A 23,454-nucleotide genomic window follows, 5' to 3' on the forward strand; every position below is an offset into this window, starting at 1 on the left:
AATCTGTTTTACTCAGTCTATTGGTTTAAATGTTAAACTCATCCAAAAACACCCTCACAGAAACATGGAAAGTGATGTTTGACTAAGTATCTGGCCCACCATAGTCCAATTTCACTGACACATAAAATTAACTGCCATAGTATGCTTATTATAGGTGGACAAATAAATTGTTTGACTGATAAATCACAATAAAAAAATAAATGAAAATAGCCAGGCATTTTGGTTGGACACCTGTAGTCCCAGCTACTTGGGAGGCTGAGGCAAGAGAATAGCTTAAGCCCAAGAGTCAGACATTGCTGTGGGCTGTGATGCCACAGCACTCTACTGGGGGTGACAAAGTGAGACTCTGTCTAAAAAATATATATATATATGTAGAGAGAGAGAGGGAGAGACCTAGAATGATGCATGGATAGAAAAATCTGGAGGAATTAAGAGACATAAAGATATAGTTATAAGGTCTAACATAAGTTTAATGAGAGTTCTACATCAAAGAATTATTTGCTTGAAGAAATAATGACTAAAAATTTCCAAAACTGATGAAAAACATCCTACAGATTTCAGAAATTTCAAGAGACTCCAGCAGAATAAATGAAATCTTCCAAAAGAAATGTATATAACGTGAGAACAAAAATTTTCAATTAAAAAAGAAATCTATACCTAGACATAGCATAGTAAAACTGCAGAAAACCCTAGGCAAACCAAACTTCTTAAATGAAGTTTAAGAAAATAAGCAGGTTATCTTCAAACTAGCAACAATTATACTGACAGCTGAATTTTTGATACATAGTTCAAAAATTCCAGTGCTAAAGGAAATACTAAAGAACGTTCCTTTGGAAAGGAAAAAACTGATCTAAAGTAGAAGGCAGCAAATGCAGGGAGGAATGAAAATCATCAGAAATGGTAATTGTGAATGTGTCTAATGAATACTGACTTAAAAAAAAACAGTAATAATACTCACTTGTGGATAAACATATAGAGATTTAAAATACATGATAACAATTTATAAGTCATTAAGAGAAGGAATAGAAATAAAGTAGCTGATGGTTCTTGCCTTGTCTGGGATGTACAGTAACCACTGAAAGAGTGGTTATAAGTATATAAAATTTCTCACCTAGCAAAGAAAATAAAATATTATTAACTATAAAGAAGGCAAAAAAGAATAGAAAAATGAATATACAAAGTACACTGTATGATGATAGGTTTAAACTCAGAAAAATCAGTAATTACATTTATTACAAATGGGTTTAATGTTCCAATTAAAAGATATGATATGCCAGGCCTGAAGGCTTGTGCATGTCATCCCAGCTACTTAGGCGGCTGAACTTCTTGAGCTCAGAAGTTGAAGGCAGCAGTGAGCTATGCCACTGAACTCCTCACCTACGTGATAGAGTAAGACCCTCTCTTTTAAAAATTTTTTTTACAGTTTGGGGTTTTTTTCCCCCAGAAATACTATCAGAAATTAATCATATATAAAAACATAGAGCAGTGGTTCACAAAAAGTGATCAAGACCCTTTTAGGAGATCCCCAAGATCAAAATTATTTCCATGATAATACCAAGATGATGTTTGCCTTTGACACTGTGGTTGATATCTACAATGACTGCAAAAGCAATATTGGATAAAACTGCTGGAACCTTACCATGAATTAAGACAATGGCACCAAACTCTATTAGTAATTGTTATATTATTGATTGGAATACACTTGAAGTTAAAGAAAGAAAAATCAGTTTTACTTAAAAATATAGTTGATGAGGCATGAAAATTATGAATTTTATTAAATTATCCTTGTCTTTTAATAGTCAGTGAAAAAAGGGGAAAATAACAAACATTATCTGCTGTAAACCAAAGTAAGATATTCAAGAAAAAGCACTTTATGATTGAAGTACTAGCTGAATGGACATTGTTTTCATGGGATACCATTTTTACTTGAAAGAAAAATTGCTAACTATATTTGTCTAGGGTGAGTATTTGGCAGACATTTTCTCAAACATGAGCCAGAAAATAATGACAGAATTTGCTGCCAGTATCAAATTTGAGTTTTTACACCAAGAACTAGACATGCGCCAAACATGTCTACTGCTGTGAGCTCAACAGCTTCTCAACACATCAAAATTATCTGATGAGGGCGGCGCCCGTGGCTCAGTGGGTAGGGCGCCGGCCCCATATACTGAGGGTGGTGGGTTCAAACCCAGCCCTGGACAAATTACAACAACAACAAAAAAAAAAAAACATCCAGGCATTGTGGCGGGCGCCTGTAGTCCCAGCTGCTCCGGAGGCTAAGGCACAGAATCACCTAAGCCCAGGAATTGGAGGTTGCTATGAGCTGTATGACACCACAGCACTCTACCAAGAGTGATAAAGTGAGACTCTGTCTCTACAAAAAAAAAAAAAATTATCTGATGAGGTTAGTAGTGATTTTAATAAATGTGGTCTTTCTATATGTATGACATAACAAAATCAATTAAAGAAGAGCTGCCTAACTCAGGGAACTTATATTTCCAAGTGACCAAAGCAGGATGTTACAAAATTATGCATAAATAAAAGATTAATTCAAAGTGTGAGAGACCAACGGACTTAAATCTCCCTTTCTCTAGCAGAGAAAATGTATTGATATAATTTCAGATTCCATATTGCAACTAAACTTTTAAAAAAGTATTTGTTGAGATCTATTAAAATATCAAACAAGATTACCCACAATAATCTGAAAAGGGTATTAAAATATTCTTCCCCCAACTACATTATCTATGAGACTGGATTTTTTTTTCTTCTACTTCAACCAAAACAACATATTACAACACAGTACATTATGAAAAAACAGGTGTCAGCCAGGCACAGTGGCTCATGCCTATAATCTCAGCAACTCTGGAAGGCCAAGGTGGGAGGACTGCTTAAGGCCAGGAGTTCAAGACTAGCCTGAGCAACAGCAAGATCTGATACCTACAAAAAAAAAATAATAAAATTAGCTGGGCATGGTAGCACGCACCTATAGTTCCAGCTACTTAGAAGGGTAAGGCAACATGATCTCCTGAGCCCAGAAATTTGAGGTTGCAGTGAGCTATGATGACACCACTGCACTTTAGCCCAGGCAACAGAGTGAGACTCTGTTCCCCCCTACAAAAAAAATGAATAGAAAAGAAAATATACTTGTTTTCTATTAAGCCAGACGTTTAAAAGAAATTAGAAATTTACAAAAATATAAATGTCATTTGTCTCATTAAATTTGTTCTCAAAGATATATTTCCTTTAAAGAATGTTATTTATGTTAACATTCAATGGGTCACTATTAGTATTGTTAAATGAACTAATTTTTTTAATTTATCAGTTTTAATTTAAAAACTAAGAAAAATTTATAATTTATATCAATATAATCAATTAACTCATATTAATGTCTTTAGAGTCTCAATAATTTCGGAGAGTGTCAGGGGTTTCTAACACCAAAAGTCTGAAAAATACTGCAATAAAGAATAACCAAAACCAAAAACTGATTCTTTGAAAAGTCTAAAAAACAAATACAGCAAACACCTGGCAAGAGCAACCAAAAAATACTATAGGAGAAGGCACAAATAACTATGTTAAAAATTAAAAAAGTTTCTCTACAGAGCCTGTTGACATTACACAGATAAGATTATTTCATGAACTTTTATTTCATGCTAATGAATTTTCAAATTTATTTAAATGCTAAAAACTACAATTTGCCAAAAGAGGCAAGTTATAAAATATATATAAATATATATATTTTTATATAGTCTGATTTAGTTATTAAAAGAAAAGTAAACATAAGCTTTCTCACAAAGAAAACTCCAGATCCAAATGGTTTTCCTAAAGAATTACCAACTGTTTAAGGGATAAAAGTTATATTATGCAAATTCTTCCAGACAAGAAAAAGTGGGAAAATTCCTCAGCTCATTTTATAAAACGAGTATAACCTCAAGATAAAAAATATACAAAGGCATTATAAGAAAGAAAAATTACAGTTCAATTACACAATTACACTCATGAACAAAGATGTAAAAATGCAATCAAAATTTTAACAAACCAAATACGGCAATTTTTAAAAAGACCATGGGGAGGGAAAAAAAAGACCATGGCAAAGTAGGTCATGAGCAAAAGGTTAATTACAAGAATGCAAGATGGATAGAGCACTGAAAAGTAAATCAGTATATTTTACCACATTAACATTAAAGAAGAAAAAGCTTATGGTCATCTCATTTGATACAATCAAAGTATTACATCCATTCAAGATACACAGTCTTAGCATACCAGAAACAGAAGGGAACTTCCTTAATCTGATAAAGATATCTATAAAACACTACAGCAAACATCATACTTAATGGTCAAACAGTGAAAGTTTTCCCTTTGAGATCAGGAACAAGACAAGGATGTCCTCTATCATCACTTCTAGTCAGGAATGTACTGGAGGTCCTAGCCAGAAAAGTAAGGCAAGAGAAAGAAATAACAGGTATAAGGATTGGCAAGAAAGAAACGAAACTCACTATTCACAAATGATACAATTGTGAATATAGAAAACGCAAAGTACCTACAGAAAAACTGTTAGAAAAAAAGTTGAAAAGATTATGAGGGTCAAAATCAATTGAATTTTCATGTTAAACAGTGAGTAGTTAGAAAACTAAACTTAAAAACCAAAGATACTATTTAAAATGGCCTCAAAATATGAAGTATCTAGCAATAAGTTTAATGAGAGATGTGTAATTCTTTACACAGAAAATCACAAAACTTGACTGACACATATTAAAGGAGTAAATAAATGAAAATACATGCAATCCTCATGATTTGGAACACTATTTTGTAAAGAAAACAATTCATCCCAAATGATTTAAGTCAAGGCAATCTCAATAAAAATCTCAACAGGACTAACAGTGAGTATATGTAACTTAGTATGTTGATGTTTAAGTATATAAGGAAATGCAAAGGACCAATAGCCAAGACAGTCTTGAAAAAGATAAGAAATAAGAACTCAAATATACCGTATTAGACAGTGGAATTTATAAAAGCAAGCCAATGGAATAGAATAGAGATCAGACAAAGACACATACATGGGTGTCTGGTACGACACAGGTGGCATGACAAAACAGAGAAAAGATATCTTGCTTTATTTTCCCAATGAACAGTGAACTATCTATATGGGAACAAATGAAACCGAACCTATTCCTCAAACTATTCACAAAACTAAATTCTTCCTAGCTGATAATTGAGTACATGAACAAATACAAAAAAAAAAAATTATTGATTAAATATCCCAAGTGGTTACACCCAGGCTGGCGGGCTCAAACCTGGCCCAGGCCAGCTAAACAACAATGACAACTGCAAAAAAAAAAAAAAAAGGCCAGGCACTATGGCTGGTGCCTGTAGTCCCATCTACTCAGTAGGCTGAGGCAAGAGAATTGCTTAAGCCCAAGAGTTTGAGGTTGCGGTGAGCTGTGGTGCTACAGCACTCAAGGGCAACATAGTGAGACACTCAAAGAAAGTAAATAAATGGGGCGATGCCTGTGGCTCAAAGGAGTAGGGTGCCGGCCCCACATACCAGAGGTAGCGAGTTCAAACCCAGCCCCGGCCAAAAAACTGCAAAAAAAAATAAATGTCCCAAGTGGGATGTACCTTAAGGACAAGCAGCTTATTGTTGGTGGTTATTTTGGTACTATAACACTGAAAGTATGTTTTATACATAATAATACAAAAAAAATAACCAACTATAGTAACATCAGTAAGAAACCAAGATTACTAGAGAGAGGAGATACTAATATATGAAATCATAACTAAGTAAAAATCCTTTCCTGAAATGCAAATATCACTAAGAACTCAGTATTTCCTTTCACTGTTTTTAACGATATTTACTAATTCTGTGTATTCAAAAGGCCTAGAAACAATGAAAACTTGATAATAATGAATGCCCCAAGTATCCAACATGTGGTTTCTAAAATATCAATTCCTATTAAATTTAAAAAAAATCCTTAAAAAATAGCTGATTCCAGTTCAGAGGCAGAAAATATAATCAACCTGATATCTGTCTCAAATCCTGAAAGCAAAAAAGCTATAAAAGAATACTAGAGTTGGGGTGGTGCCTGTGGCTCAACAGAGTAGGGCGCCAGCCCCATATGCCGTAGGTGGCAGGTTCAAACCCAGCCCTGGCCAAAAACTGAAAAAAAAAAAAGAATACTAGAGTCACATCAGAAGGACACAGGAGCCTAATGAAGGGGCTTATGCTGATCAAAGAAACAAGCTTTGAGCATCATAAAGAATTACTGCGAAGGATTTAAACACATTAAAAATATGAAAATTTGGCTCAGCACCTATAGCTCAGAGGCTAGAGTGCCAGCCACATACACCAAGGCTGGTAGGTTTGAATCCAGCCCTGGCCTGCCAAACAACGACAACTACAACCAAAAAACAGCCGGGTGTTGGGGCAGCTGCCTGTAGTCCCACCTACTTGGGAGGCTAAGGCAAGAGAACTGCTTGAGCCCACTTAAGCCCACGAGTTGGAGGTTGCTGAGGGCTGTGACATCACTGCACTCTACCAGAGCAACAGCTTGAGTCTCTGTCTCAAAAAAAAAAGTTTTTCTTTTTAAAAGAGTTACAGCTTGGGCGGCGCCTGTGGCTCAACAGAGTCCCATTCTGTGATCCCAAAATGAAATAAAGAATCTAGTCAAAAAGCATCAATGATTATAAAAACCATTAAGTGAAAGGTAATGGATTGATCAGGATGGTATCAACTGTATCCATTGATCAATCTTAACATTACTAAAAATGGAGTAACCACACTGATATAATACAATATAAAATGCAAAGCACCACCCCACCAATGAAATACTTTTAGCAAAAAAAACCTAAGTCTAATTTAGCCTCTTTAATTGTCAGTTTACATGAAATATGACAGATGGAGGAATATAGTAAAGGACTATAGAATACAATCAGCAAAATACAAAATGCGAAAAATTTTACATAACATATGACCCAGTTTCTTTAACAAGTAAACAGAGATTTATACAAATAAACTGATACAGTTCAAGAGAGACTGAAGACACATATTAACCAATGCAATATGTAGACCTTGTTTGGATTCTGAGGCAAACAACTTTTAAAACATTTAAATTTTTTTAGATAACTAATAAAAATAGAAAAGAGATTGGAAGACAGTAAGAAATTATAATTAACTTCACTGGGTGGGATAATAGTCCTACCTGATAGAGATGCATATTGAAATTCAGTATTTACTGGCAAAACTGTATCATGTCTGAGATTTACTATAAATACTCCAGATTTATTAACAAATTATTCGTGCAAATACAAATAAAATAAATAAACAGGGTGGGAATCAATTCTAGGTGAATTAACTCAAATTAAATATGAAAGCAAAACAAGCTTTTAAAAAGATAAACAGATTTACTTTCATGTTTTCAGAGTAAGGAAGGATTTACTAAACAACATTCAAAAATCATTAGACATGTGTATGCTGTATTATAACATGTACTGTAAAGATTATGCACTTCATACTATTTTAAAGGTACTTACTGCTGGTAAAAGAGATTGCATATTTTGATTAGAATCTGCTATTGTAGCAAGGTATACCAAGTTTGTATGCAACATCTGCTGATACCTATTAAAACAAAACAAATATCAATATTAAAAAATAATTTTCTTCTTATCTGCCTACATACCTACAACATTCAAACCATTATTAAAGTTTAATAAAAGATTTGTTACCTGAATATCAATATCACTTCTATTTTTCCTATTTCCTCTGCAAAGTAATTCCAAATAGTAAATAATACACTTAAAGATAATAATGAACACAGAGATCTTAGCATGTGTTAGACATTATTATAATTATTTTATATGTATGTATATCTCATTTAATTCTCAAACCAACACTATAAAGTAGGAGCTCTTTTTTCTATTTTACAGATGAGTAAACTAAGCTAAGGTTTAGAAAAGTTGGTAACCTGTACAAGATTGCATAGCTAGTAAATGGAATAATTGATACATGTAATAGCTCACACTGGCATTTTTTTTTTTTTTTTTTTTTTGTGGTTTTTGGCCGGGGATGGGTTTGAACCCGCCACCTCCGGCATATGGGACCGACGCTCTACTCCTTGAGCCACAGGCGCCACCCACACTGGCATGTTTTTTTAAAAAAGGAACTAAAATAAAGGAATTCAATGAAATATGTTTATTCCCTTCTTTCTGCCATTTTCATTTTGTCAAAAATATCAAACCTAAGTACAATCACAAATGTTCTGCTAAAATGTAAGAAAGGAGGTGAGAACCACACATTTTTTTCCTTCTCATTACTGCAGCAACCACCAACTTATGCCTGCTGTGTTTATGCTACCTATTAGTTCTCACTATAAAGCAAAGACAATGGACACAGGTAATCTCCAGTTATAGGGAAAAAACAATATGCTAAAACATAATAGAGATGGAAGAAATGATAGGACACCAACACTGCTAAAGGAATCTGAAGAAAATAAATTCTCATTATTGGCATGATGTAGTTTGCTTACTGTAATCTTAGTTATAAATTAGTTTAGCTAAGTTCTCTTCACAATTTTAAAAATTAACTCAGACAAAACCATACTAAAATTAGAAGTAATCTAAATTACTAGGATTGGGTGTTAATGCATATATACAGTAAGCCCCATAAATACAAACTTAAAACCTGCATCAAATTATTAGTCTGTCTTAAAATTTCTTTTACTAAAAACAGTAAACACAAATTAAAGTAAAAAACAAGTCAAAAGAACTTTATTCAACTGAATAAAGTCTAATTCAGATCCCAAATGAAGTAATTTTTTAGATACCATGAAAGGAATTCTAGTGTATTCTTTGCTACCATTTTTTCCCCTGTTACAAACAACTGGTTTCACAGCTTTTTTCTTAACAAAAAAAAAAAAAAAAAAAAAAATATTTTTTTTTCTCACTGCCTTTAAAATAAAGCCTTGTCACTTAACAGGGCTATACTTTTAATGTTCTTCTTCACATACATACTATGGTGCCCAATCATACATAATAAATTCGATAATGTTCCTTATATAAACCAAGACATATTTACAGAATCATTCATAACGGTTAATTATGTTATTGAAATTCTTCAAACAGTACCAACAGGGACCACTAGTTGGAACAACTTTATTATTCTGTAGAGATCTTCAATGGAACTTAAGATACAGAATTCGTATCTTATCATTTTTTAAAAACCAACTATTTTTCATTGGAATACATACCCATTTCAATGTCTACTCCTTCAAGTTTTCCTTTTCTTCTAAGTATTAATTAGTATGGCCCCATTATACACAGATTTGAGATCTGTTGACCACCCCACGAAAAATAAAAATAACAAAGTGCACTAAGAGATATGGTTTATCCATGACCCTTCAAGAAAAAACTTTTGGTTATCATGCTATTTAGTACTTGATAAGCCAGTGGTAAACTACTATTAAATCTGCCACACTTAAGGTCTAATGGAGTAGATTTGTAAAGTCTCCTGTAGTTTTAATTATCTGTAAATGCAGTATCTTTTATGAATTAGTTTAATTTTAAAACATCTCAATCTCCTCCCAATTATCAAATCTTAATTTTTAATTTTGAAATAAATTTAAACTTATACAAAAGTTTCAATAGTAAATAAAATGCTATAGATCTTTCTTACAGATTCCCTAATCGTTAACATTTACCACTGTTGTCTTACCATTCTGTCTACAAATACCCACACCAAAATACACATATACAACATTCATTTTTTCCCAAAACCATAAGAGACTCAGTTGTGGACACAATACCCCATTACTCCTAATACTTCACTGTTGACTCTCCCAAAACAAGCCTATCCCCTTATATAACCATCAAAATAAGATATATCACTATCTAATCCACAGAATCCATCCAAATTTCTCTAACTGTCCTAATACCTCCAAATCATTTCCCCTAATATAAAGGGGGTAAGTAAAAGTGAAAAATTGTAATTAGGCTTTTCTAATTTTAATAAGTTTTCTCTTCCACAAAACTGCATTATTTTTTCAGCATTCTTCAAATAAGCTTACTCTAAGACCATTCAAGGCTAAATAATGAACATTAATTAAAAAGTAGTAAATATTCATATTCTCTCATGTTTGTGTACAGGTCACCTAAAAAGCTATCAGCAAATGTTCTAGAACAATCTAGACTAAGCTAAGACTACTGAAATGATAATAAAAAGTTTATTATATTCAGATTTTCCTGAGAAACATTTTTTATTCTATAAATATTATTACATTTCTCACTGAAATAGTCTTAATGTATTACTATTTCTAAAATAGTATATGTGAGTAAAAGAGCATATACATTTATAAGTTAACGGCAGATAAAAAACACATGATGGTAACTATCTTATAAGCTAACAGCAGGTATAAAATATATTCAATATTTTATGTTTGACGATGGCACTGTCTTAATAAATACTAACATATATTCCCAAATATCCATAATTATTTAAACTGTAACATGAAAAACAGTTCACCTCCCAAAAATTACACTAAGAGTCACTACATCAATTACCTTGAAAAAGATAAAATAATCTCTATTAAATGTATTGATGTATAATTACAAAAACTCATTTTTAAAAAGAAATCTTTAGGCTGGGTATGGAGGTTTACTCCTATAATCCCAGCACTCTGTGAGGGTGAAGCAAGATGGCTTGAGCTCAAAAGTACAAGACCAGCCTGAGCAAAAGAGAGAACCCTCACTCTCTACTAACACGAGAAAAATTAGCTGAACATCGTGGCTGGCACCTGTAGTAAGGCAGGAGGACTGCTCAACCCAAAAAGTTTGAGGTTGCAGAAAGCTATGATAATGCCACTGCTCTCTAGCCAGGATGATAGAGTGAGACTCTGTCTCAAAAAGAAAGGAAAGAAAAAGGGAAAAAAAAAAAAAAAAAAAAAGAAAGAAAAAGGGGGGTTGGAGGGGAGAAGAGAAATCTTTACCTAGAAGCTATGAAGAATACATTTATCAGACAACTGGAATACATTTTATAGAACACAAGTCGTCTTCTTAATTAGAAATTTAAACTTTAATTCCCTTAATAAAATGAACACTATTTTTTTTTTTTTGCTTGAGATTTATGAAACACTCTGAAATAGTGGGACCTACCCTAACATACAAAGGGCTGACTTAAGCAAATATAAGTTGATTTAGAAAATGCTTGAACCAAATACTACAGAAAAGCCAATATAACACATCCTCACAAATAGCACATTACCAGAAGTTAAAGAAAAGATGATCCTGGCACACACAAATGATTCAGACCTCTGACTTAACATTTAAGTGAGATTTTGTGTATCTGCAAAAAGGCAATATACACAAAAGTATTACCACTGAAAAGTCTTGGGTGGTGAGAATATGGTACTTGTTCTTTTATTTTTACATTATATATGTTTTCTAATTTTCTACAATGCACATATTGTTTTCATAAGTTATTTTTAATTTAAAAAACAGTTTCAGGTGAAGTTATCACATCTTAATGAACTGTTTAATTAAAATTTGACTATCAATTCCCAGATGCTATCATTTATTGTTTCTCTGTTTTCTTTTTGCTTCTCCAACTATAAGAAACAAGAACAGTAAGATTGAGAAAGAATTTTTTTCTCTTACTCACAAACCAATCCGGACAACTTGAGAAAGAAAGAATACGTGAAGAACAGTAAGAATGAAATTAAATCCACTAAAAGGGCAGAATTTAAGATTCTACATAAGTCAACTTAAGCTTCATTTGCACCAAACATATGAGAAAATGAGACTACTCTCATTCCAGTATGCAGAGAATGGGGGAAATGGTAGTATCAACATAAAAAAGCTGAAAATATACAGAATAAAATATAAACTTTTGCTGATTCAAATTGGAAAAGTTGGTTCTAGATCTGAATATCTACTGTTTGTGACATGTACTGCTGGGTACTGTAAAAAACTGAATCTGTCCCATACTACATATAAAAAAAACCCTTGGCTCTATCTGGAGTTCTTAAAAGCCAGAGGTGAAAATAATTACAGTCAGATGTTGCTTAACCAAGGGGAAACCTTCTAAGAAACGCATTGCCAAGCAACTTCATCATCATTGTGTGAACATCAAGAGTACTTACACAAATAAATGGGGCTGGGATAGCCTACTACTACCTAGGCCACATGGTTTAGCCTAGCTCCTAGACTACAAACCCAAACAGCCTATTACTACACTGAATATTGTTGGAAACTACAAGACAATGGTAAGTATTTCTGTATCTAAAATTATCTGAACACAGTTACGGTATCATAATCTTATGGGACCACCATCATAGTGCATCACTGACCCAAAGATGGTTATGTGACATGACTGTATGCTAATCAGTGCCTCCAAGTTCTGTCATTCAGTAGCGGACCTGAGGTAAAGATTTTTATATCACTGATGATTATTCATAGTTAAACTGAAGAAAGTAGACCAGCTTATTTTTTTAAAAATATTTCCAAATATTCTATTCAATAGACAAAATTCAAAAAGAAACAATATATATAAATGGAAATAGTCATTTAAATGTAAAACATACAAGAGATCAGATAGTAAGATAAACTAACACTCAGATATAGTTTCATTCTCAAAAAAAAACAAAGAACTGGGGCTTGGATAAATGGGTGATTCCAGACTTGCACAGAAAAAAGTCAAAATGAGCCTAGAAAATTTTGTGGTACAAGAAAAATAAGAAAATGCTAATAAATAATGAAGACATTATCAAGAAGCCAGCCTGAGGGGCTCCTAGTGGCCAAATCTAGGACAATTAGAGAAAGAAAATAATAGGGTAACATTGTAACCTAGAGAATATAGTAAGAATGTCTAAGTCCATTTGGATATAAAAATGAATGAAAGAATGAATAGGTGGAGAAGAGGAAAAATTTCTTCCTTACAGTAGAAGTCAAATAAAAGTAGAAGGAATGATGGGTTTAGTCACCATTTGGCAACCACCACAGTAATAACTATTTCAGGCGAAAATCATTGATGGATGCTAAAACTAATGTGTTGAAGCATGAGAAACAGTGTTTGTGTGTTTCAAGGTATCTCTCTACAAGATACATATGAATTATAAAGGGGAAAAAAAGTAACTTTATGGTGGACAAACTGGCAGGCTCCACCTTAACTAAGTATCAAAGTTATCACCAAAATTGGGACAAAGAGCCTTTGTACGCCTACTGAGGAAGCACAGAGAAGGACACAGTATCTTGTGTGTGGTACTCCTGAGATAAAAACATAACATGAATCTAATCATGGGGAAATGCCAAATTCTAAACGAGACATTCCACAAAATAACTGGTCTGTACTCTTCAACGTCAACATTATAAAAGAAAAAACAAAACAAAACAAGGAATAGTTCCAAATTAAAGTATACTGAAGAGACATGACAACTAAATGCAACATCAGATTTTGCATTGGACCCTGGACTAGAAAATACGTAATAAAAGGACAATTGGCAAAATTCAAAAAAGCTCTATAGATTAGATAATACTGCATTCTCAGTTTTAACAATTATACTCTGGTAATTAAAAAATATGAGCTTAGGCCAGGTGTGGTGGCTCACACCTGTAATGTTAGCACTCTGGGAGGTAGAGGCCAGTAGACTGCTTGAACTCTGGAGTTCAGAGACCAGCCTGATCAAGAGTGAGACCTTGACTCTTTAAAAAAGAAAAAACAACTAGCCAGGTGTTGTGGCAGTCCTAGCTACTCAGGAGGCTGAGGCAAGAGGATCTCTTGATCCCAGGAGTTTGAGGCTGCTATGAGTTGTAATACCACACTCTCGGAGGGCAACAAAGTGAGGCTGTCTCAAAAAATAAAATAAAGGCTTGGTGCCTGTATCTCAGTGAGTAGGGTGCCAGCCACATACACTGAATGACCTGAAGGTGGCAGGTTCGAGCCTGGCCCAGGCCAGCTAAACAACAAAGACAACTGCAACCAAAAACAGCCAGGCATTGTGGCAGGTGCCTGTAGTCTCAGCTACTTGGGAGGCTGAGGCAAGAGAATCGCTTAAGCCCAAGAGTTTGAGGTTGCTGTAAGCTATGACACCACGGCACTCTACCAAGGGCAACATAGTGAGACTCTGTCTCAAAACTAAATAAATAAATAAATAAAATAAAATATCTCATTAATGTTTTTATATTGATTACATACTGAAATGATACAATTTTGGAAATAATAGGTTAAATAAAATATATTAATATCAATTCAACTTGTTTCTTTTTACTTGTTTACTGTGTCTACCAGAAAATTTAAAATTGTGGCTCACATTTACATTTCTACTGGAGAGTGCTGCTCCATTCTAAAGACTTCTGATAAAATAGTCAACGTATTCAATTTATTCATATTCTATTAGGGTATATAATTTATTTCAGACATATTACTTCAAAGTAAGAAAGTTTGGTCCTCAAGAATGATAATCAATTCTCTACATATTAGATACAAACTTTGCTTTCTCAACCACATACATGAATACAACTAAATATACTACACACTATATATGAAGAGCTAACTTTTCCACAGGTCAGACTAAACACAAATTTTAAGTAAATATTTTACAATGCCAGAGTAAGAAATATAAGAAAAAAGATGACACACCTACCTCCCTCTCAAAGAAATGTTTCTTTTGAAAATTTGAAAATTGAGAAAAGCAACACAAAAACTGGTACACAAATGTTTGTAGAAGTATTATCCATAATAGCCAAGAAGTACAAACAACCCAAATGTCCATAACGGATACACAAATAAAATGTGGTATAGCTGTACAATGGAAGATTACTTGGCAATAAAAAGGAACACAGTACTGACATGTGCTTCAACACATACGAACCTTGGAAACAAAATGCTAACTGAAAAAAAGTCAGTCAAAACAGACCACATGTTGCACATAAAATGTGACGACAAAAAAAGTAGACTACTGGTTGTCAAGGGGTGAGGGATGGGAGGGATAGGAGTGACTGCTAATAGGTAAGATTTTTTAGGATGGTGAGAATAAAGTGATTAGGTAGGCTCGGTGCTGGTAGCACAATGGTTATAGCATCAGCCACATATGCCAAGGGTGGCAGGTTCGAACCCAGCCCGGGCCACCTAAACAACAATGACAACTGCAACAAAGAATAGCTGGGCACTGTGGAGGGTGCTTGTAGTCCCAGCTACTTGGGAGGCTAAGGCAAGAGAATCACTTAAGCCCAAAAGTTTGAGGTTGCTGCGAGTTGTGACACCACAGCACTCTATCCAAAGCGACAAAGTGAGACTCTGTCTCAAAAATAAATAAATAACTAAATAAAGTGATTATGTGATAGTAGCACACTCTATGAATGCATATACTAAAAACAATGAATTGTTTACTTCAAAAGAGATGAATTATATGGAATATAAATTATATCCAATAAAGCTGTTATTAAAAAGAGAAGTAAAAATTAACCAGAAAATAAATACAAAAAAATTTTCGCATTAATCTTACTGAGAACACTCTGAGGTCTTTCCTTTATTCTGATAGTCCATTATACACTGAATAAGATGGTTATTTTCATCCAGCATCTGGAAAAAAAATCAGAAAAAGTTTATTGCCAAATCTAGCTTCTCAAATAAATTAAAAAACTAGAAAATAGGCAGGGCACTAGTAATTATTGCTTGAGAAAAACTCTAAAGTGGATCCTCTAACAAAATACTATTACTCTAAACCAGTCATTACATGTTATAAAATCATTAAGCATATACACAAACATATAAAACAAAAAAATTATCTTAAAATTACTTTCTCTTAGGGCTTGGAGAAGTGACTAAAGCCTGTAATTCTAGCAGGATGATTGCTTGAGCTGAGGAGTTCAAGATCAGCCTGAGCAAAGGGAGACTCCTGTCTCTACTAAAAATAGAAAAATGAGCAAAGAGTTGAGAAAGGCGCCTAGAGTCTCATCTACAGGAGAGACTGAGGAAGGAGGATTGCTTGAGCCCAGGAGTTTGAGGTTGCTGGCACCTAGGCTAAGACCATCCCACTCTAGCCTGGACAACAGAATGAGACAGAAAAAAAAACCTACTTTCTGCAAATGTTCCTACCTGCTGCTACAAAATATTTTTAAATTCATTTTAATAACAAAAATAATTTCAAGGAAAATAAGTGAATTATTTCTCTCACCTAAAATTTCATTACATACTAAACTACTTAAATCTCTTACAAAAATATGCCATGCACAGTTCATATGAACGGTTACTTTAAATAACTGACATTTTTCCTTCAGATTTCTAGAAATGTTTCATTTACACAGAAACTCAATCCACTTAGATCATTTTCATACATACTATAGCTTACCCTGGAAAAATCTTCTTTTATACCTTTCAACTGATATCATGTTTAATCAATAATCTTACAATATTTCTACTCCAAGTAGTCTCCCTCTGAATTATTAACTGAAGCACAGAAAGGAAAAATTGAATTTCTTTTATATTCAAACATTTAATTACCTCTGCTATCTTTAATAGAAGCTTTAGCCAGTTAAGATTCAAAGTTAAGAGTCTGTGTTGTGTGCATCATTCCAATGTTTTGTAGTAGTAAAAAAAAAAAAATTCTGTCCTTATCCAATGAAGTAAATACATGAAAACTTCAGGCCAGGAAGCTGACCAGTTTCCAAGTTTTATAACAAGATGGTTTTGTAATTTTCTACATATGGCATAATAATAAATTACAATAATTTCTATGCATGAATAATATTTATACTTAAGTTTAAAAACAGAAAAAGTGATTTATCATTCTATCTAATATTTCAAAGTAATCTCGGCTAAATTTAAGGGTGAAATAATTCATCTAAAGGCATTAAGGAAAGAGTGCTGATTGTAGCAATTAAAAGGTCAGTTAATTTTAGTGCCCGTTTTGTTATTTTGAGCAAACCACTCCAGTTTTCAGGGGCTCAGATTTAGCTCTAAGATCAAAGGACGGATGTTCCTCCTGAACCTGCCCTACATTACCAGTACCCTATAGAAGTACTGGGTACAATAGCATAATCACGCTATTGCAATAAATTTAGTTTCTTCGTTTAAAATGAAGAACCATTTAACATTGTGACTTTTTTCTGCGTGTGAATCACAATTTGCACTTGCTGGAAAAAAATAGTATCATGCCCTACCAGTAAATGCACTTATTCTTAAATAGAATCGTAAGATTGACCAAAAAAAAAAAATGGAAATGGTTCTTAAAAACCACACTGACCCAATCCCCAACCTTACAATTTCACAAAACTTATCTTTTTAATCTAACAAAATTTACCATTAGAATGTTTCTTATCTAATACCAATCTCTCCCACTGTAGAATGAAGCAATGAATTTGGAATCCATTGTTCTCTTACCTGAAGATGAAAAATAACTGACCAGTACCCTCTGAATTACCATGATAAATATTTTAAGATTTATGTAAGAAAAGCTTTATATATATATATATAATATACATTATATATATATACACACACACACATATATATATATATATATAACTCGGGACTTTTCTTTAATTCAGAAATAAAAACAGCAAACCCCTGAAGAAACATGTTTTGTGCTCATGTGTACCTGAACTGTTTGCCAGGGCGCAGACTTAGCCCAGTGCACTACATGAAAGCAGTACATTTCCAGACGCTGCAAAGCCCATTTGTTCGTAAAATAAAGCAACAGTTGGGCAAATGTCAAATGCCACACACCAAAGAACCTGACAGTAAACAGACACAGATTAGCATAATCTGTGCGCCGCAAATGGTACTATATGCCGACTTTTTACAATCTTCATCCTTGCTTCAGAGCATATAACAAAGCAAAAAGACTTAATGGTAAATTGCTAAATTTAACAAGTAACTTTTAGAACACTGCCTTGCTCATAAACAAGGAGAAGAGGACAAGAAAGGACCTTTGTGTCCCCAATGGCAGTAACACAGCAGCGTCCGCGGCAGCACTACCCTCTAAAAAGTACGCTGCGCCCTGCGTATCAAGACTTGTATAATTGGTCACGACCGTCTCCGCCGCTAAACTCTAAGCTCCAGCAAGGCGGGACCACGGCTCACCACAGTGCCTCAGCGCCTAGCATAGGTGCTCAATAAATACTTGCTGTAGATTTAATGAGCAAGGAGCGATGTAGAAGGGGGGTCCGGGTGGAACCGCAAAGTCCACGGAGTTCTTCCTCGCCGCCCCTCAGATTCTAAAGTTCCCTGTAGCGTCCCCCAAGTTCTCCCGAAAGCTCCTCCAACTGGACGGAGTTTCAGCTCCCCTTCCGCCTGCTAGGACCCCAAGTCGGATCAGACCAAGCAGCACCGCGCGGGGCGGGGCGACGCCAAAGTAACTCCGGAGAAACGCGCGGGGCCCCGGGGGGCGCCGGCTCCGACACACAGCCCTTCCCCACGCGTTCGGCCGCCCGAACGCCGCCCCATCCCTAGAGAAATCAGGCGGCGGTTGCCCAGGCTTTTGTGCCTCTTTGGAAAAAGCCTAAAGCCGCGAAGGACTCCGTGAAAAAACTGGTCCGTCCTCTTCCGCCACCCACTCAGGAGGCGCAGCCCGCGCGCGGCTCGGGTTCCCACACACGGCTGTTTCCCAGCAGGCCCACCTCCGCCTCCGCGCCCGGCCCTGCCCCGGGTGTCTCTCGCAGAGGCAGGATGGGCCTGGCATCCCGACCCCGCGAGGCTTCACCTTCTGAATCGCAGCGGGAGTGATCTCCCCCTTGCCTCGCTGCCTCGGGGCTGCGAACGCCACAGACATGTTGCCGCCGTCACCACTATCGGCAAGTCCCGAACGCTCCGGGTGAACCGCAAACTGGGGGAAAGACGCCGGCCTCTCGGGCTGAACCACCCTGGGAATCCGGGGAGGGGGGAATACACTAGGGCCGGGCAAACAGCCGGCTGGCCTGGCCTAAAAGAGGAGTTCTGGCCCATAGAAGTCTCTTTTTCGCCTGGTTTGAAGGAATCTCAGCCCCAGTAGAAATCCTCGTACTTGACTATCATTGCATCCCTCAAGCTTTCCTCATCTTCACCCCTGTGCTTGTGCGGTAATGGTAGGGCCGTACCCCAGTCCTCCCTCCGCTTCAGCGATTCAGGAAATGGTCCCGCCGTCGCGGGAGAGGGAGAGGCTGGGGCAGCCTCTGTCACAGGAAATGTGAGCGGCCCGAGCCCGCCCGCCCCCTTCGCGCGGGTGCAACTTGCCTCCCTCTCCGGCGCTCCAAAGCGTCCCTCCAACTGCGTTTCGGCGCTCTCTAGTCGACCTAGTTCCGTTTTGCCAACTTCATCCTCACCCTGCTGGGAAGTGGCTGCCCGGAGTTGTCCGAGCAGCTTGGCGCGGGGCGGAGGAAAGTCAGGACTCGGGAGTCCGTGCCAATCCGTGGAGCATCTGCCGAGATAAGTGAGGGCTGAAAGGGATGAATGCGGATTCGCTGGTTTAAATGGCGTGGCTATGCCCCAAATGCTCACCTCTTTAGTCCACAGTCTCGCTCGCTCACTAGATCGTGCTTAACAATTGGAAAGTAACGTTGACCCATAATCGGGACACCCGTAGGGGCAGTGGAATAACTTGGCTAGAGCGGCCAGAGACGAGCTCGCCTTTTAGGACAAACCCTTACCAGAAAAGTGGGTCGATTTCTTCCCTTTGAATCTTTGCAATTAAGTTGTTTTGGGTTTTTTTTGTTGTTGTTGTTGTTTTGTTTTTTGAGCCAGAGTCTCAAGCTGTCGCCCTGGGTAGAGTGCTGTGGCATCACAGCTTACAGCAACCTCCAACTCTTGGGCTCAAGCTTTTCTCCTGCCTCAGCCTCCCAAGTAGCTGGAACTACAGGCGCCCGCCACAACGCCCGGCTATTTTTTTGTTGCAGTTGTCATTATTATTTTAGCTGCCCCGGGCTAAAATAATAATTTTAGCTGGCCCGGGCTGGGTTCGAACCCACTAGCCTCAGTGTATGTAGCCGGCGCCCTACCCACTGAGTGCAGGCGCTGCCCTGCAATTAAGTTTTTAAATAGGGCACCCTCACTTTCTTCTTTTCCAGTTACATACTTAATGTTATATAAATTGGGCCCAAGCTGCCAGACTATTTTAGTTAGTGTAAGAGAAAAAGCCAAAGTTTCAAAATTATGTAAGGAACCCACATAAACGTGGGTTATGTAATGCTGTGGGTTTTTGAATGATTCTGTAAACTTACTTACATATAACACAAAGGGAAAGTCTATATAAAATGTTACTTAACATCAATGAGACTCAAAAATCAATGTCTCAGTTTATACATATAAAAATTAGAAAAATAAAAGAATACTGTATTTTTAAAATTTATGTTTCAGATGTTTTTTCAAAAAGGTCATGAGATTCATTCAGCAAATTTGGATATGTTCTCTGTGTTAGGCAACAAGTTGGACATGGTACCTGCTCTCCAAGAGGTTGTATTCTAATAGGAATGACACAACCAGAAGCAAATGAATATGTATGTATGTAAAGTCCTAAGAAAGACTAGCACGCAAGGTACTAAGAGAGAATGACAAGGGCACTTCCATGAGTTAACATAGAAAGACCTGTTATATTTTAACTTGAGACCTAAAGGATAAAAAGATTCAAGCCATTATAAGAATAAAGGGAAGAAAGTTTATATTACTAGTTATGATAGGAATTTAATTGTTGTCTTTGACAATTCTAAGCCTTGAAGAAAACACTCTAGTATATATTTGGACTTAATGTAATGACATGAAATCGGAAAAACATCCATTGAGTTCAGGACAGAAGCCAATTCTTGTCCACTAAGATTATGTGCCCAACACTTGGCATGCATACTGATGTTTTGATGTTTATTTAAAAGTACCTTAGTACTTAATAAGAACAATTATTTCAGTAGGAAAAATTAATCTTAAATAGTCCTACTGTTCCAGTTCTGTCTACTTGTCAAGACAGCACAGAAATCTTAAAAGAGCAACATGAGGGCTGAGCGTGGTGACTCATTCCTATAATCCCAGCATTCTGGGAGGTTGAGGCAGGTGGATTGCCTGAGCTGACAGGTTCAAGACCAGCCTGAGCAAAAGCAAGACTCCCCCTATAAAAAGAAATAGCTGGGCATCACGGCGGGTACCTGTAGTCCCTGCTACTTGGAAGGCTGAGGCAAGAGAATCGCTTGAGCCCAGGAATCTGTTGTTGCTATGAGCTATGACTCTGGCACTCTACCTGGGGCAACAAAGTGAGACTCTGTCTCAAAAAAATAAAAAAAGAGCAACATGAACCAATAGAAATAGTTGTATGAATTTCTATATCCCAGCCAAAAAAAAAAAAAAAGAAGTCTAAAGGATAGCCACCAGGAGATGGTTCCCTTCTTTGTTTAAATTACAGCTTTCCCATAGCAGGAAAGAGAAATCCATTGAGAATAGGCTTCAGGTCTGCCTGGGATATACATTCCTTCAGAGTAGCACGGGCAGCATAGAGGATCCACAGCCTCCAGACATGGATAACCACAGTCTTTTTTTTTTTTTAAACAGTCTCAAGCTGTCACCCTGGGTAGAGTGCCCTGTCTTACAGCTCACAGCAACCTCAAACTCTTGGACTTAAGTGATTCTCTGGCCTCAGCCTCCCAAGTAGCTGGGACTACACGTGCCGGCCGCAACACCCGGTTATATTTTTTTGTTGCAGTTGTCATTGTTTAGCTGGCCCAGGCTGGGTTCAAAGACGCCGGCCATGGTGTATGTGGCTGGCGCCCTACCCACTGAGCTGCAGGCGCCACCCCACCGTCTTTTCTGTAATACCGTGTAAGCCGTAAAAATGCCATTATTTTCAGGGTGGCGCCTATGGCTCAGTGAATAGGGCGCCAGCCCCATATGGGTGGCAGGTTCAAACCCGGCCCCGGCCAAGCTACAACAACAATAAAAAAATAGCCGGGCCTTGTGGCAGGTATCTGTAGTCCCAGCTACTCGGGAGACTGAGGCAAGAGAATCGCCTAAGCCCAGGAAATGAAGGTTGCTGTGAGCTGTGACGCCACGGCACTGTACCGAGGACGATAAAGTGAGACTCTGTCTCCAACAAAAAAAAAAAAGCTATTATTATCTATGTATCTGTTTTCCCATCACACAGAATTGATTGGAAAGCATTGATCTAAAGATCCAGCCAGAAATACAAATGATCTCCCTGAGGAAAAACACTTAAAAAGAACCCTACTTCACCTTCCCTCCAAGCTTCCTTGCTGTCTTAGTCCACTGTGTTGCTATAAAGGAATACCGGAGGCTGTATAAAGAAAACAGGTTTCTTTGGTCCACAGTTATGCACACAGTATAAGCAGCATGACACAGGCTTCTGTATCTGGGGAGGGGTTCAGACTGCTCTCTCTCACAGCAGAAGGCAAAGAAAGATGACTTGTGCAGAGGTCATGTGACAAGAGAGGAAGCAAGAGAGCACCAGAGGGGAGGTGCCAAGCTCTTTTTAAGAACTGACTCTGGAAGGAACTAATATGAATGAGAATTAACTCACCCCCATCATCAGGTAGGGCATTAAATTTGTTTATGACAGATCTGCCCTCATGACCCAAACACCACTTATTAGGTCCCCCCACCAGCATGAGGATCAAATTTAAACATGAGGCTGGGGGTGGGGCACAAATAAACTATAGTATAGCACTTGTTAAAGCCCAGTTAGCTTGATCTGGAAAAGTAGAACATGCAGAGAGGGAAGACTGAAGCTTGTAGGAACTTTTAAAAATTTGGAGCCTTTGTAACTTTAAGAGTCTTAAGCTAGGGGGTACTAGAGGAACATAAATCCTCTCTCGCTTCACCATTAGTTTTGAGAGAAATCTCGAGGCACTTTGATTGGTAGCAGAGTTAGGAGGAAAGGGAGAAAGAGTCCCCAGCATTTAGTTAAGGAAGAAACAGAATGAATATAGAAGGTTGGCCTAAGTCTGGGAAATGACTCTTGGATTTAAAAATAAGCTAATCTTGGAACTATTTCCCCAACCAGAAAACTCAGTCCCCTTATTTATACTGCTTTGGGGTTGAGACATCTGAAGAAGAAATTGAGGTCACATAATTAAGAGGTGGGGGGGTTCTTTGTATAGACTAAAATATGTACAGTGGCTCAGAATAAGTAAAATAATCTCTGTGAACAGTTAATTGTTGATTATTCATAATAATAAACATAAAGTAGATGGTTTAACCAAAAATAAAAGGACAAAAAGTAAAATAAGAAAATTATCTGTATTTGATTTTAAAATACTTTCATTCTTAAATTGTTTTATATTGTTTGTATTCCTTAAATATATATTAATTGACAGAGTGAAGTGCTCCTGAACTATGTTCAATATTTAGTGAAACTATATAATCACAGTATTAAAAATAATTTTAATCCACAGATACGTATCATGCATGTACTGATAACTGAAATAACTTTGCTTTTATACAAACATTTCTTTAAAACTTACCGTTTTATAATTAACAAAATGTCTTTAATGCCAAATCTACTG

General features: G+C 36.6%; 1 protein-coding gene across 2 annotated transcripts in view; it reads right to left on the reverse strand.

Moving 5' to 3' along the window:
• SS18 (SS18 subunit of BAF chromatin remodeling complex) overlaps window positions 1-18,837 on the reverse strand; it is an 89,385-nt gene extending 70,548 nt beyond the window's left edge. For both annotated transcript variants that reach the window (XM_053571224.1, XM_053571223.1), the window contains exons 1-3: window positions 18,684-18,837; window positions 15,486-15,562; window positions 7,528-7,612 (exon numbers count right to left, since the gene is read on the reverse strand). In XM_053571224.1, coding sequence (XP_053427199.1) covers window positions 7,528-7,612; window positions 15,486-15,562; window positions 18,684-18,752 — 231 coding nt within the window. In that variant the 5' untranslated portion in view covers window positions 18,753-18,837. The remainder of the gene's footprint in view (window positions 1-7,527; window positions 7,613-15,485; window positions 15,563-18,683) is intronic.
• Window positions 18,838-23,454: the final 4,617 nt, after the last annotated feature.

Source organism: Nycticebus coucang, chromosome 19, assembly GCF_027406575.1.
Source record: "Nycticebus coucang isolate mNycCou1 chromosome 19, mNycCou1.pri, whole genome shotgun sequence".
Classification (NCBI taxonomy): Eukaryota; Metazoa; Chordata; class Mammalia; order Primates; family Lorisidae; genus Nycticebus; species Nycticebus coucang.